At 48.7% G+C, this 16755-nt stretch overlaps 1 protein-coding gene across 2 annotated transcripts in view; it reads right to left on the bottom strand.

Annotated features, from left to right (window-relative positions):
- Positions 1-16755, bottom strand: part of LOC140386548 (anion exchange protein 3-like) — a 254089-nt gene that overhangs the window by 210945 nt on the left and 26389 nt on the right. For both annotated transcript variants that reach the window (XM_072468972.1, XM_072468979.1), the window contains exons 2-3: positions 11837-11985; positions 7651-7795 (exon numbers count right to left, since the gene is read on the bottom strand). In XM_072468972.1, coding sequence (XP_072325073.1) covers positions 7651-7795; positions 11837-11890 — 199 coding nt within the window. In that variant the 5' untranslated portion in view covers positions 11891-11985. The remainder of the gene's footprint in view (positions 1-7650; positions 7796-11836; positions 11986-16755) is intronic.

Here is a 16755-nt window from a genome sequence, read left to right as displayed (position 1 = left end):
TCTTTCAGGACTTGTGGGAGGAAACCGGAGCGCCCGGAGGAAACCCACGCAGACACGGGGAGAACGTGCAGCGGTTACCCCTTCACCTTTTTGTCAATTATCGTCAATCTATTTAATCTCAGCAGAATCAATTGCGATTTTCAAAAAGGAATTGAATAAATACTTGAAGGGGAAAAGAGCAGAAGAGCGAGATCAATTGGATAGTTCCGGCACAAGCTGATGGATCAAGTGGCCTCCTCCTGTGAGATACATAATTGTAGCACCTCAGAAAATTCAAACACTTTCGAATAGATTCCACAATCTGGCTATTGTTAAGAATGTTGTCCTTTTTGGACATCTCTCCTGACACTGCAGGTTAGGAAAGCAGCCTGTTTAAGGGGAGAGGGATTATTGAGGGGTGGAGGAAGGGTCTGCTTTGACCAAATCTGCTCTCGAGGAATTTTGACAAAAGGGCCATAAACAATCATCCCTTGTCTCAGTATCACTGCTGGGAGAACGTGCAGACTCCACACAGACAGTGACCCAAGCCGGGAATCGAACCTGCGACCCTGGCGCTGTGAAGCAACAGTGCTAACCACTGTGTTACTGTGCCACCCCCCCCCCATTTCTTCATCATTATCAACCACATCGTCTCTTTTTGTAACATCTACACGCTTCCTCATCATACCCGCCTATATTAAACTCTAAATCATTGACATATAGCAAGAACAGCGAGGGACCCAGTACTGAGGCCAGAGGAACCCCACTGCTTCACAGCCTCGTGGGCACAGAAATACCCGTCAACCATGACCCATTCCTGCCAGTCACTGACCCAACATCCCATCTTTCATTGGATGCCATGAGTTTTGACTTTTCTAACCAGACTGCCAGACTCTAACCAGAAATCGGCTATCCTTAACCGGTCTGGCCTATGTGTGACTCCAGATTCAACAGCAGTCCGGTTGACTCTATATGCTCTTCGAAATGGCCCAGCAAGCCACTCACTTCCAACTAAATTGCTGTGAAAAGTTATAACCCACAAGGACGGCAACAGTTCAAGAGTTGCTTCCATAGAAGCATAGACTCCCTACAGTGCAGAAGGAGGCCATTCGGCCAATCAAGTCTGCACCAGCCCACTCCCCCACCTTATCCCCATAATCTGCTCATCCTTGGACACTAAGGGACAATTTTAGCATGGCCAATCCACCCAACCTACACATCTTTCGACTGAAGACGGCAGGACAGGTACATAAGCTGGTTAAGAAGGCATATGAGAAACTTGCGTTTATTAGCCGAGCCACAGAATATAGGGGCAGGGAGGTTATGGTGTAGCCCATAAGGCCCCAGCTGGAGTACTGTGTGCAGTTCTGGCCACCACACTATAGGAAGGATGTGATTGCCCCGGAGAGAGTGCAGAGGAGATTCACCAGCATGTTACCTGGGCTGGAGCGTTTCAGCTGTCAAGAGACTGGATAGGCTGGGGTTGTTTCCCCTGGAGCAGAGAAGGCTGAGGAGGGACCTGATTGAGGTGTATAAAATTATGAGGGTCACAGATAGGGTGGAAAGGAGAGAACTTTTCCTCTTAGTGGAGGTATCAATAACCAGGGGCATAGGTTTACGGTAAGGGGCAGGAGGTTTAGAGGGGATTTGAGGAAAAGCTTTTTCTCCCAGAGGGTGGTGGGAGTCTGGAACTCGCTGGCATAAAGGGTGGGAGAGGCGGGAACCCTCACAACATTTAAAAAGTATTGAAATGCCACCGCATTCAAATGCTGGAAAGTGGGATTAGAGTACACAGAACATAGAACAGTCCAGCACAGTACAGGCCCTTCAGCCCACAATGTTGTGCCGACCATTTATCCTAATCGAAGATCAACCTAACCTACACCCCTTCAATTTCCTGCTGTCCATGTGCCTGTCCAAGAGTCACTTAAATGTCCCGAATGACTCTGACTCCACCACCTCTGCTGGCAGTGCATTCCACACACCCACCACTCTCTGTGTAAAGAACCGACCTCTGACATCTCCCCTATACCTTCCTCCAATCACCTTAAAATTATGTCCCCACGTGACAGCCATTTCCACCCTGGGGAAAAGTCTCTGGCTATCCACTCTATCCATGCCTCTCATCACCTTGTACACCTCTATCAAGTCACCTCTCTGCCTTCTTCACTCCAGTGAGAAAAGCCCTAGCTCCCTCAACTTTTCTTCATAAGACATGCCCTCCAGTCCAGGCAGCATCCTGGTAAATCTCCTCTGAACCCTCTCCAAAGCATGCACATCCTTCCTATAATGAGGCAACCAGAACTGGACACAATATTCCAAGTGTGGTCTAACCAGGGTATTAGAAAGCTGCAGCAAAACGTTGCGGCTCTTAAACTCAATCCCCCTGTTAATGAAAGCCAACACACCATACGCCTTCTTAACAACCCTATCAACCTGAGTGTCAACTTTAAGGGATCTATGTACGTGGATCCCAAGATCCCTCTGTTCCTCCACACTTCCAAGAATCCTGCCTTTAACCCTGTATTCAGCATTCAAATTCGACCTTCCAAACTGAATCACTTCACATTTATCAAGGTTGAACTCCATCTGCCACTTCTCAGCCCAGCTCTGCATCCTGTCAATGTCCTGTTGTAACCTGCAACAGCCCGCGACACTATCTCCAACTCTATCAACCTTTGTGTCATCGGCAAACCCACCCTTCCACTTCCTCATTCAAGTCATTTATAAAAACCACAAAGAACATTAGAACAAAGAACAAAGAAATGTATAGCACAGGAACAGGCCCTTCGGCCCTCCAAGCCCGTGCCGACCATGCTGCCCGACTAAACTACAATCTTCTACACTTCCTGGGTCCGTATCCCTCTATTCCCATCCTATTCATGTATTTGTCAAGATGCCCCTTAAATGTCACTATCGTCCCTGCTTCCACCACCTCCTCCGGTAGCGAGTTCCAGGCACCCACTACCCTCTGCGTAAAAAACTTGCCTCGTACATCTACTCTAAACCTTGCCCCTCTCACCTTAAACCTATGCCCCCTAGTAATTGACCCCTCTACCCTGGGGAAAAGCCTCTGACTATCCACTCTGTCTATGCCCCTCATAATTTTGTAGACCTCTATCAGGTCTCCCCTCAACCTCCTTCGTTCCAGTGAGAACAAACCGAGTTTATTCAACCGCTCCTCATAGCTAATGCCCTCCATACCAGGCAACATTCTGGTAAATCTCTTCTGCACCCTCTCTAAAGCCTCCACATCCTTCTGGTAGTGTGGCGACCAGAATTGAACACTATACTCCAAGTGTGGCCTAAGGTTCGAGACAGCTGCAACATGACTTGCCAATTCTTATACTCAATGCCCCCGCCAATGAAGGCAAGCATGCCTTCTTGACTACCTTCTCCACCTGTGTTGCCCCTTTCAATGACCTGTGGACCTGTACTCCTAGATCTCTTTGACTTTCAATACTCTTGAGGGTTCTACCATTCACTGTATATTCCCTACCTGCATTAGACCTTCCAAAATGCATTACCTCACATTTGTCCGGATTAAATTCCATCTGCCATCTCTCCGCCCAAGTCTCCAAACAATCTAAATCCTGCTGTATCCTCCGACAGTCCTCATCGCTATCCGCAATTCCACCAACCTCTGTGTTGTCTGCAAACTTACTAATCAGACCAGTTACATTTTCCTCCAAATCATTTATATATACTACAAAGAGCAAAGGTCCCAGCACTGATCCCTGTGGAACACCACTGGTCACAGCCCTCCAATTAGAAAAGCATCCTTCCATTGCTACTCTCTGCCTTCTATGACCTAGCCAGTTCTGTATCCACCTTGCCAGCTCACCCCTGATCCCGTGTGACTTCACCTTTTGTACTAGTCTACCATGAGGGACCTTGTCAAAGGCCTTACTGAAGTCCATATAGACAACATCCACTGCCCTACCTGCATCAATCATCTTTGTGACCTCCTCGAAAAACTCTATCAAGTTAGTGAGACACGACCTCCCCTTCACAAAACCATGCTGCCTCTCACTAATACGTCCATTTGCTTCCAAATGGGAGTAGATCCTGTCTCGAAGAATTCTCTCCAGTAATTTCCCTACCACTGAAGTAAGGCTCACCGACCTGTAGTTCCCCGGATTTTCCTTGCTACCCTTCTTAAACAGAGGAACAACATTGGCTATTCTCCAGTCCTCCGGGACATCCCCTGAAGACAGTGAGGATCCAAAGATTTCTGTCAAGGCCTCAGCAATTTCCTCTCCAGCCTCCTTCAGTATTCTGGGGTAGATCCCATCAGGCCCTGGGGACTTATCTACCTTAATATTTTTTAAGACACCCAACACCTCGTCTTTTTGGATCTCAATGTGACCCAGGCTATCTACACACCCTTCTCCAGACTCAACATCTACCAATTTCTTCTCTTTGGTGAATACTGATGCAAAGTATTCATTTAGTAGCTCGCCCATTTCCTCTGGCTCCACACATAGATTCCCTTGCCTATCCTTCAGTGGGCCAACCCTTTCCCTGGCTACCCTCTTGCTTTTTATGTACGTGTAAAAAGCCTTGGGATTTTCCTTAACCCTATTTGCCAATGCCTTTTCGTGACCCCTTCTAGCCCTCCTGACTCCTTGCTTAAGTTCCTTCCTACTTTCCTTATATTCCACGCAGGCTTCGTCTGTTCCCAGCCTTTTAGCCCTGACAAATGCCTCCTTTTTCTTTTTGACGAGGCCTACAATATCTCTCGTTATCCAAGGTTCCCGAAAATTGCCGTATTTATCCTTCTTCCTCACAGGAACATGCCGGTCCTGAATTCCTTTCAACTGACACTTGAAAGCCTCCCACATGTCAGATGTTGATTTGCCCTCAAACATCCGCCCCCAATCTATGTTCTTCAGTTCCCGCCTAATATTGTTATAATTAGCCTTCCCCCAATTTAGCACATTCATCCTAGGACCACTCTTATCCTTGTCCACCAATACTTTAAAACTTACTGAATTGTGGTCACTGTTACCGAAATGCTCCACTACTGAAACATCTACCACCTGGCCAGGCTCATTCCCCAATACCAGGTCCAGTACCGCCCCTTCCCTAGTTGGACTGTCTACATATTGTTTTAAGAAGCCCTCTTGGATGCTCCTTACAAACTCCGCCCCGTCTAAGCCCCTGGCACTAAGTGAGTCCCAGTCAATATTGGGGAAGTTGAAGTCTCCCATCACCACAACCCTGTTGTTTTTACTCTTTTCCAAAATCTGTCTACCTATCTGCTCCTCTATCTCCCGCTGGCTGTTGGGAGGCCTGTAGTAAACCCCCAACATTGTGACTGCACCCTTCTTATTCCTGATCTCTACCCATATAGCCTCACTGCCCTCTGAGGTGTCCTCCCGCAGTACAGCTGTGATATTCTCCCGAACCAGTAGCGCAACTCCGCCTCCCCTTTTACATCCCCCTCTATCCCACCTGAAACATCTAAATCTTGGAACATTTAGCTGCCAATCATGCCCTTCCCTCAACCAGGTCTCTGTAATGGCAACAACATCATAGTTCCAAGTACTAATCCAAGCTCTAAGTTCATCTGCCTTACCCGTAATACTTCTTGCATTAAAACATATGCACTTCAGGCCACCAGACCCGCTGTGTTCAGCAACTTCTCCCTGTCTGCTCTGCCTCAGAGCCCCACTGTCGCTATTCCCTAGTTCTCCCTCAATGCTCTCACCTTCTGACCTATTGCTCCCGTGCCCACCCCTCTGCCATACTAGTTTAAACCCTCCCGTGTGACACTAGCAAACCTCGCGGCCAGGCTATTTATGCCTCTCCGGTTTAGATGCAACCCGTCCTTCTTATATAGGTCACACCTGTCCCGGAAGAGCTCCCAGTGGTCCAGATAACGGAAATCCTCCCTCCTACACCAGCTGTTTAGCCACGTGTTTAGCTGCTCTATCTTCCTATTTCTAGCCTCACTGGCACGTGGCACAGGGAGTAATCCCGAGGTTACAACCCTAGAGGTCCTATCTTTTAACTTTCTGCCTAGCTCCCTGAACTCCTGCTGCAGGACCTCATGCCCCTTCCTGCCTATGTCGTTAGTACCAATATGTACAACGACCTCTGCCTGTTTGCCCTCCCCCTTCAGGATGCCCTCTACCCGTTCGGAGACATCCTGGACCCTGGCACCAGGGAGGCAACATACCATCATGGAGTCTCTTTCACGTCCACAGAAGCGCCTATCTGTGCCCCTGACTAGAGAGTCCCCTATTACTATTGCTCTTCTGCGCTTTGACCCTCCCTTCTGAACATCAGAGCCAGCCGTGGTGCCACTGCTCTGGCTGCTGCTGTTTTCCCCTGATAGGCTATCCCCCCCGACAGTATCCAAAGGGGTATACCTGTTCGAGAGGGGGACAACCACAGGGGATTCCTGCACTGACTGCCTGCCCTTTCTGGTGGTCACCCATTTCTCTGCCTGCACCTTGGGTGTGACCACATTTACATAACTGCGATCTATGACGCTTTCCGCCACCTGCATGCTCCTAAGTGCATCCAATTGCTGCTCCAACCGAACCATGCGGTCTGTGAGGAGCTCCAGTTGGGTGCACTTTCTGCAGATGAAGCCATCCGGGACACTGGAAGCCTCCCGGACCTGCCACATCTCACAGTCAGAGCACTGCACCCCTCTAACTGACATTGCGCCAATTAATTAAAATTTAAATTTAAAAAAAAATTTTTTTTATTAGTTCCAGAACAGATCCTTGTGGGACACCACTGGTCACCGACCTCCAGGCGGAAAACTTTCCATCCACTACCACTCGCTGTCTTCTTTCAGCCAGCCAATTCTGTATCCAGACAGACAAATTTCCCTGTATCCCATGTCCCCTAACTTTCTGAATGAGCCTACCATGGGGAACCTTATTAAATGCCTTACTGAAATCCATATACACATCCACTGTCCGACCTTCATCAATGTGTCTCGTCACGTCCTCAAAGAATTCAATGAGGCTTGTGAGGCATGACCTGCCCTCACAAAGCCATGCTGACTATTTTTAATCAAACTATGTTTTTCTAAATAATCATAAGTCCTATCTCTCAGTATCCTTTCCAATATTTTGCTCACCACAGACGTAAGACTGATGGGTCTGTAATTCCCAGAGATTTCCCTATTCCCTTTCTTGAACAGGGGAACAACATTCGCCTCCCTCCAATCATCCGGTACTACTCCAGTGGAGAGTGAGGATGCAAAGATCATCGTCAACGGCGCAGCAATCTTCTCCCTCGCTTCCCGTAGTAACCTTAACCTTAGTAGATAGGTGCATGATGGTCGGCATGGACACGGTGGGCCGAAGGGCCTCTTTCCATGCTGTATACATTCTATGGCTCATACCCATACTCAGATTCTCTCACACTCCCCCCCCCCCCCCACACACAGAAAACTCACACATACACATTCACAGAAACCCCCCCCCCACACACACAAATTGTTTCGCACACTCCCACACACTTGCTCTCAATCACACTCACACTTTCTCACACATACACACAACCACCTCACATCTGCATCTCTACCCACACATATACGCCTACACGCATACCCGAGTACGGATGCATGCTTTCTCACATGCACACACGATAAACTCATGTACCCAAACCACACACGCACTCACATGCACGTGCATACCCGCTTACATTCAAAGTCCTTTTCATTGTAGGTTCTCTCAGGTTCCCGTGGAGGGCGCTCACTAATCAGGTCACTTAGCCGCTCGATGCCCAGCAGTTTGCCCAGCTCTTCTTCCTCTTCTTCCCCACTCGGCTTCTCGACCTCATCTTCGGCCTGCAAACAGGAATGGCTGTGGCAGTTTACTGCAGTGATCGCAATCATCTCAGGCGCAAAGCCTGTTACCCTATTCACATCCTCAAGTTAGCGCTGGTGACATGATCAACACTCGCACACGTGTGTTTGTGGGCCAATGCACCTATAATTGAGGGCAAGGGCAGACTCCAAATTCCCCCCCCCCCCGCGACGGCGTTTACGATGGCGTGGACACTGCCGCGGGATTAGAGAATCCCGCCCCTGATCTCCCCTTGACAAAGCCATGCTGACTATCCTTAATTAATCATTGCCTCTCCAAGTGGGGATATATAAATGATCTGCAGGCAGGGACAGAGTGTAGCATAGCAAAATTTGCAGATGATACTAAAATAGGTGGGAAAGCAGGCAGTGAACAGGAGATAAGATTCTACAGATGGATATATATAGGCTAGGGGATTGGGCGAAGAGTTTAATGTGGATAAGTGGTTATCCATTTTGGTCAAAAAAAAGAAAGGCAAGTTATTATCTCAATGGAAAGCAGATTCAAAATGCACCTGGGCAGAGGGATTCTGGGTGTCTTTGTTCATGAATCACAGAAAGTCGGTATGCAGGTACAGCCTGTAATAAGAAAGGCAAATGGAATGTTAGCGTTTATTGCAAAAGGTCTGGAGTATAGAAGTAGAGAAGTGTTGTTGCAATTGTATAGGGTGTTGGTGAGACCACATCTGGAGTATTGTGTCCAAATTTGGTCTCCTTATTTGGGGAAGGATGTGGTGGCATTTGAGGCAGCTCAGGGGAGTCTCATCAGATTGATTCCGGGGATTTGTCTTATCCTATTAAAATTGGCCTTCCCGCCAACCCCACCCTCCCCACCAATTCAGAACCCTGATTTCCGGTCCATCTTTATCCTTTTCCACAACCACCGTAAACCGTACTGAGGTGTGCTTACTATCGGGCAGCTCGGTAGCATTGTGGTTAGCACAATTGCTTCACAACTCCAGGGTCCCAGGTTCGATTCCCGGCTTGGGTCACTGTCTGTGCGGAGTCTGCACGTTCTCCTCGTGGGTTTCCTCCGGGTGCTCCGGTTTCCTCCCACAGTCCAAAGGGTTAGGTGGACTGGCCATGATAAATTGCCCTTAGTGTCCAAAAAGGTTATTGGGGGTTCCTGAGTTACGGGGATAGGGTAGATACGTGGGCTTGAGTAGGGTGCTCTTTGTAAGGGCCGGTGCAGACTCGATGGGCCAAATGGCCTCCTTCTGCACTGTAAATTCTATGATTCTATCAGCGAAACGCTCCTACACTGACACTTCCTCCATCTGCTCGGCTTAAAATTAGGTCAAGTACCACTCCCTCTCTTGTAGGGCTTTCTAAGTGCTGGCTCAAAAAGATCTCTTGGATGCACTTTACGAATTCCGCCCCCTCTAAGCATTTCACATTGTGAAGTTGAAATGCTGTATTATTAATATCCTATTGTTTTAACACTTCTCTGAGATTCGCCTACATGTTTGCTCGTTTATCTCTCTCTGACTGTTTGGGGGGGGTCTGTAGTACGCTCCCGGCAATGTGATTGCCCTATTTTTGTTTTACAGTTCCACCAGCACAGCCTCAATTGAGGGGCCTGCGAATATATCATCCGTCCTCACTGCAGTAAGTGACTCCTTGATCAATATTGCGACACCTGCCTGAGGATTCTGTACCCCGGAATATTGAGCAGCAGCCCTGTCCCTCCTTCAGCAGTAGACTGGATTCTCCGTCTGGGGTGCTAAGTGTTCGCGCCGGAAACGGACAGCTTGTAATTCGTGTTTCCGTTGGGAACGCTATTCAGGACATGCAAACGGGCCAGCGCTTTGCCGGCGCAGAAACTTCCCGACGCAGCTGGTGCTGTAACCGCTGGGGCTGGAATTAGCAGTAATGAGCCCGGCAGGCCACCGCGCTAGCCAAAGGAAGGTTGGCTAGTGGACAAGAGTATGATGGGGGTCGTTGGAGCCTGGTCGAGCAGGTTTTGATGGACCTGCAATGTGCCCTATGTCCCCCCCTTCTATTTGCATTGGCTATAGAGTCCTCAGCCATTAAGCTGAGACACTCGGGGTTGTGGGAGGGGATAGTAAGGGAGGGTGAGAATAGGGTGCCCTTGGATGCTTGTTGCTGTATATTTTGGAGCCGTGCTCCTCAGTGGGGAGCATAATGCGTTTGCTCCAAAGATTTGGGACGTTTTCAGGATATAAATTGAATCCGGTCGCTGCCCAGTCCGGTCGCTGCCCAGTCCGGTCGCTGCCCAGTCCGGTCGCTGCCCAGTTTGGTCAATGCCCAGTCCGGTCGCTGCCCAGTCCGGTCGCTGCCCAGTCCGGTCGCTGCCCAGTCCGGTCGCTGCCCAATCTGGACCCTGCCCAGTCCGGTCGCTGCCCAGTCCGGTCGCTGCCCAGTCCGGTCGCTGCCCAGTCCGGTCGCTGCCCAGTCCGGTCGCTGCCCAGTCCGGTCGCTGCCCAGTCCGGCCCTCTCACTCTCAGCCCAGATGCCTGGCTGGCCTTCGGCTCTGGTCGAGTTGCCGCTCTGCCGCTGGCTGCTGCTCTCCGATTCCCCGATATACACTGCCGCTTGTCTGGCCGACTTCGCACCTTCTGACTGCTGCTCTGGTCACCTCTCGGCTCTCGCTTGGGTGACCGGGCATCGAGCCTTGACACCGCGGGGGCTCCTGGCTGGCTGCCTGGCTGCTGGCTATCTGGCCTCTGTTCTTTTTGGTTGGGTGCCAGCCCACCCACCTTCCTCAGCCTTGGCCTGGAGGTCGAGAGTCACCCCACTACTCCTCTCGACGGCCATTGGCCAGCGCCTTCTCCTCGCCTCGCTTTTCAGAGGTGGACTTACACTTTTGGGGGCTCACACAGCCACCGCTCAGTATGGACCATTCCGGTTGGCCAGGCCCCGCGCGCAGCGCTGTGTGGATGCACGGTAGCACAAGTGGATAGCACTGTGGCTTCACAGCACCAGGGTCCTAGGTTCGATTCCCCGCTGGGTCACTATCTGTGCGGAGTCTGCACGTTCTCCCCGTGTGTGCGTGGGTTTCCTCCGGGTGCTCCGGTTTCCTCCCACAGTCCAAAGACGTGCAGGTTAGGTGGATTGGCCACGATAAATTGTCCTTAGTGACCAAAAAGGTTAGGAGGGGTTATTGGGTTACGGGGATAGGGTGTAAGTGAGGGCTTAAGTGGGTCGGTGCAGATTCGATGGGCCGAATAGTGTCCTTCTGCACTGTATGTTCTATGATGATGGTGATGATGTTGATGATGATGGTGGTGATGGTGATGGTGGTGATGGTGGTGATGGTGATGATGGTGAAGGTTGGGGGCAGCACTGTAGCATAGTGGTTAGCACAATTGCTTCACAGCTCCAGGGTCCCAGGTTTGATTCCCGGCTTGGGTCATTGTCTGTGCGGAGTCTGCACATTCTCCCCGTGTGTGCGTGGGTTTCCTCCGGGTGCTCCGGTTTCCTCCCACAGTCCAAAGATGTGCAGGTTAGGTGGATTGGCCATGCTAAATTGCCCTTAGTGTCCAAAATTGTCCTTAGTGTTGGGTGGGGTTATTGGGTTATGGGGATAGGGTGGTGGTGTGGGCTTGGGTAGGGTGCTCTTTCCAAGAGCCGGCGCAGACTCGATGGGCCGAATGTCCTCCTTCTGCACTATAAATTCTGTGAAGAAGGTGATTATAGTGCTGGTGATGATGGTGCTGGTGATGATGATGGTGCTGGTGATGATGATGATGGTGAAGATGATGATGATGGCGGTGATGGTGATGGTGATGATGGTGATAATGATGAGTGTGTGCCTGATTTGAGCTCAGGATCTTGAAGTGAAAGAGGGGAAAGATTAGCTGGAGTTCAGACCCCCTCGATATTGCGGTCCTGTCAGTGTATGGCTGACTGACCACCTGATAGTGCCGCTGTCACTCTGTGAGTGACCCCTCGATAGTGCGGTCTGGTGTGACTGACTGACCACCTGATAGTGCCGCTATCTGACCCCTCTACTCTCACCTGCTGATACTTCCCTTCCCTGTGTCATCGGCCTTTACTCACCTGATGTAAACACGTGGGGACATCTGCTGGTTCCCTTGCCCCGCCAGCTGCCATAGTTCACTGTGATGGCACAGGGAGTTCAGAGCGCTGCCCAATCAGCCCTTCTCCTTTACTATCGTCTTCACCACAAACCTTAGCGATGGCATAACCTGTAAGGAGAGACAGAGAGAGAGCAATGAGACATGAATATACAACTGGGGAGAGAAAGATGGAGAGAGAGAGAGACACAGAGAGAGAGAGAGCAATTAGACACAGATATGTGAGTAGAGAGAGAGAGTACACTGCGAGACAGGTATATGCGGGGAGAGAGACACAGAGGGGGAATGAGACTCAGAGAGAGATGGAGGGCAACAGAATGACAAAATGATAGAAGGAGACAGAGCCACAGGGAGACAGAGTGAGAATCAACAAGAAGGCAGAAAGAGAGAATGAGTGAGACACATAGAAAGAGACAGGGAATGACAAATAGAGTGGCAGAGATAGAGAGACAAAGTGAAAGTGAGATAGGGGTGGGGAAACACTGGGACATGGCATACGAGCAGAGAGAGGCAGAGAGACAGAATGACAGAGTGAGAGAGTTGGAAACACAGAGACAGAGTATAAAATAAATCCTTCACTTCACTGATCTACGCGTGATAACTTTGCTTCTTTTTTTGTTCTAACTGCCCTTCTGAAGTTTTTAAACTGATGTCAAAAACAAATTTCTCAGTTACCGATCATAACAAGGGCTTCTTGTTGCTGTCTGGCCAATTAACATGCTGGCCCCTCTCCTGGGTAACAACACACCCTTCACACAATTGAACAGCAAAATATTACCTGTGACTCACACTGGTGCTTGTCAGTTAATTTATCGCCCAGGTTAAGAACTTTTAAAGGGACGCTGCTTTCGTGGAATAAATTTTCCTCATTGTTACCTCTGAGCCAGCTTCACAAATGGGAAAACATGGGGCGGCACGGTGGTGCAGTGGTTAGCACTGCTGCCTCACGGCGCTAAGGACCCGGGTTCGATCCCGGCTCTGGGTCACTGTCCGTGTGGAGTTTGCACATTCTCCCTGTGTCTGCGTGAGTTTCGCCCGCACAACCCAAAGATGTGCAGGGTAGGTGGATTGGCCGCGCTAAATTGACCCTTAATTGGAAAAAAAAAGAATTGGGTACTCTAAATTTATTTATTTTTTAATGGGAAAACACATTAAATGGCTTTTCGATAGTTCATGCAGTTCACCTGTGAGCGACATAGATGTGAAAATGACACCCAACTCAACATATTCCATAAACAACAAAAAATGTGGAAAAAGAATGTTCTGACCGCTAGAAATTGATTGCTTAATTATTCAGAAGGTTAAGGACCAGTCACTTTGCGAATGTACAGAGAGTAGTGTTCTTTGTGTTGCTCATTCAGGATGGTTGGTGTAGTGTTCCACAAAGACCACAGTATAGCTTTGTTTTAGTAAAAGCTATGATTTTATTTACACTACTGAACTGGGTTTCGGCACTTAGTCCTTAAGAATATAGAATTGGGCAGCACGGTGGTGCAGTGGGTTAGCACTGCTGCCCCACGGCGCCGAGGTCCCAGGTTCGATCCCGGCTCTGGGTCACTGTCCGTGTGGATTTTGCACATTCTCCCCGTGTTTGCGTAGGTTTCACCCCCAAAACCCAAAGATGTGCAGGGTAGGTGGATTGGCCACGCTAAATTGCCCCTTAATGGAAAAAATGAATTGGGTGCTCTAAATTTATTTTTTTAAATACAGAATTGATAATAAAATCTAACTCATCTACTGCTAATCTCATTACTGGTATAAACTATAATCTAACCTTCTCACACTAACTGCTTTTATGACCTTCACTAGCTATCTCCTGCACACACCCCTCCCCTAAGGCCTAGCATCACTGCTTTATATAGTTGTACCTGAAGCTCCCTCAAGTGGCTATTCTCGACACTACATTAACCCTTGTAATGCTGATAGTTATGATAATACCACACAAAGTTTGGAGTTCCTCAGAGTAGTGTCTTAGGCCACCTTCAACAGCTTCATCCATGACCTTCTTTCCAACATAAGGGCAGAAGTGGGAGTGTTCGCCTGAGCAAGACCTGGACAATATTCAGGCTTGGGCCGATAAGCGGTAACATTCACGCCACACAACTGCCAGGCAATGACCAACTCCAACAAGAGAATCAAACCATCTCCTCTTGCTATTGAATAACATCTGGGAGAGAAGTGGTCCAGTCAGTTTTGACACAGCAATCAATGATAAGTTATTCCCCTCATAGAGACTGATGAGCCCTCAGGAGAGGCAGCACAGCATCACTTTCGCACCGCTCCAGTCCGCTCCAGTCCACGTGACAAAGGTCAATATTTGCTATCGGGCCTAAGACACTGCTGGCACAGTCATACAATGAAATCGATATTCTGTAACCAAACATAGGGATTCTATCAAGCTGCGAGAGGCAGCCGATCAGGGACAAAGCAGCATTCTCAGGGGTCATTGGCCAGCATCATCAGGATGAACGCACACCACCAACATCACTCGCGCGTTCCCCTTGAGCTGACATTTCAAATGTCACAGAGTGGAAAGAATTTCCATTACTCATCATCATGCGTGGAGAGTGTGGGAACTAATAAAGTAGGACTGTTCAGCCTGAAAAACGTCCGCAAAATAACACTGCAGGGAGTCATAGAAAGGCTGTGGTGCTCGAGAATGATTAATACTTTAACTAAAACCTCACGGCCATTGAGTGCATGAGTCGCAAAAAGTTGGTTTACAGGTGCAACAGGTGATTAAGAAAACGAATGGAATTTTGTCCTTCATTGCTAGAGGGATGGAGTCTAAGACTAGGGAGGTTATGCTGCAATTGTATAAGGTGTTAGTGAGGCCACACCTGGAGTATTGTGTTCCGTTTTGGTCTCCTTACCTGAGAAAGGACGTACTGGCGCTGGAGGGTGTGCGGAGGAGATTCACTAGGTTAATCCCAGAGCTGAAGGGGTTGGATTACGAGGAGAGGTTGAGTGGACTGGGACTGTATGCGTTGGAATTCAGAAGGATGAGGGGGGGATCTTATAGAAACATATAAAATTATGAAGAGAATAGATAGGATAGATGCGGGCAGGTTGTTTCCACTGGCGGGTGAAAGCAGAACTAGGGGGCATAGCCTCAAAATAAGGGGAAGTAGATTTAGGACTGAGTTTAGGAGGAACTTCTTCACCCAAAGGGTTGTGAATCTATGGAATTCCTTGCCCAGTGAAGCAGTTGAGGCTCCTTCATTAAATGTTTTTAAGATAAAGATAGATAGTTTTTTGATGAATAAGAGGATTAAGGGTTATGGTGTTCGGGCCGGAAAGTGGAGCTGAGTCCACAAAAGATCAGCCATGATCTCATTGAATGGTGGAGCAGGCTCGAGGGGCCAGATGGCCTACTCCTGCTCCGAGTTCTTATGTTCATTGCAAAGTGCCACTTGAGTGAAAAGGCTGCGGAAGGGCTGGTTAAAAGTCCTGACAACATGCACAAAGAGCAGCGATCAGTGTTACGGCATAGAAACACCTAATTTCACAAGAACAATTCTCATGAGATCACATAATGTGATCCACAGGTGCATTTTGGAACCATTCTCACGCTGTAAGTGCCTCTGTTCCTGTCGCAGATGTGGAACTAAAGGTGATTGGCTGAGAGGAGATTGTGTGAGTCCACATGGAACTGATGGACAAGAGGAGAGATCATCAGGGTGGGGGGACATCTGGCGCCCTTTAAAAAACACAGGCCATTGCATCATCTTGATGCGCCATTCAATAACCTGAGACTTTGAGAGATAAAAGCAAAATATCCTTACAAAGATGTTGGGGACAGACAAGGTTTAGTGAGAGGGACGAACTTAAAGAAATCACCATCAGTAGGGAAATGGTGTTGGGGAAGTTGATGGGATTGAAGGCCAATAAATCCCCAGGGCCTGATAACCTACATCCCAGAGTGCTTAAGGGAGTGGCCCGAGGAATGATGGATGTATTGGAGGACATAATAATAATCGCTTATTGTCACAAGTAGGCTTCAATTAAGTTACTTTGAAAAGCCCCACATTCCGGCGCCTGTTCGGGGAGGCCGGTACTGGAATTGAACTCGCGCTGCTGCCTTGTTCTGCATTACAAGCCAGCTGTTTAGCCCACTGTGCTAAACCAGCCCCATATCTTCCAAGAATCTATAAACTCTGGAATAGTTCCTATGGATTTGAGGATAACCAACGTAACCCCACGATTTAATAAGCCAGGTAGAGAGAAAACAGGGAACTATAGACCAGTCAGCATCCCTTTGGTAGTGGGGAAAATGCTAGAGTCCCATTATAAAACCAGATCATCCAGCGTTATCATGGATTTACGAAGGGGAAATCATTCCTGACAAATTTACTGGAATTCTTCGAGGATGTAGCTAGTAGAGTTGATGAGGGGGAGCCAGTGGATGCGGTTTATTTGGACATTCAGGTTTTCGACAAGGTCACACATCAAAGATTATTGTGCAAAATTAAAACACATGGAAGCAGGGGCTGGTTTAGCACACTGGGCTAAATCGCTGGCTTTTAAAGCAGACCAAGGCAGGCCAGCAGCACGGTTCGATTCCCGTACCAGCCTCCCCGAACAGGCGCCGGAATGTGTAATCTTTTCACAGTAACTTCATTGAAGCCTACTTGTGACAATAAGCAATTTTCATTCATTCATTCATTTCATTTCATTGGGTGTCGTGTATTCAGATGAATAGAAAACCGGTTGGTAGACAGGAAACAAAGAGGAGGAACAAATGGCTGTTTTTCCGAAAAGCAGAATGTCCAATTCACCTAAACAGTACGTCTTTCGGGACTTGTGGGAGGAAACTGGAGCACCCGGAGGAAATGCACACAGACACGGGAGAACGTGCAGACTCCGCACAGTGACCCAAGC

This window comes from Scyliorhinus torazame, chromosome 2, assembly GCF_047496885.1.
Source record: "Scyliorhinus torazame isolate Kashiwa2021f chromosome 2, sScyTor2.1, whole genome shotgun sequence".
In the NCBI taxonomy this organism is placed as follows: Eukaryota; Metazoa; Chordata; class Chondrichthyes; order Carcharhiniformes; family Scyliorhinidae; genus Scyliorhinus; species Scyliorhinus torazame.
Note: the sequence above shows the minus strand (reverse complement) of the source record. Positions and strands in the feature narration are given on the sequence as shown.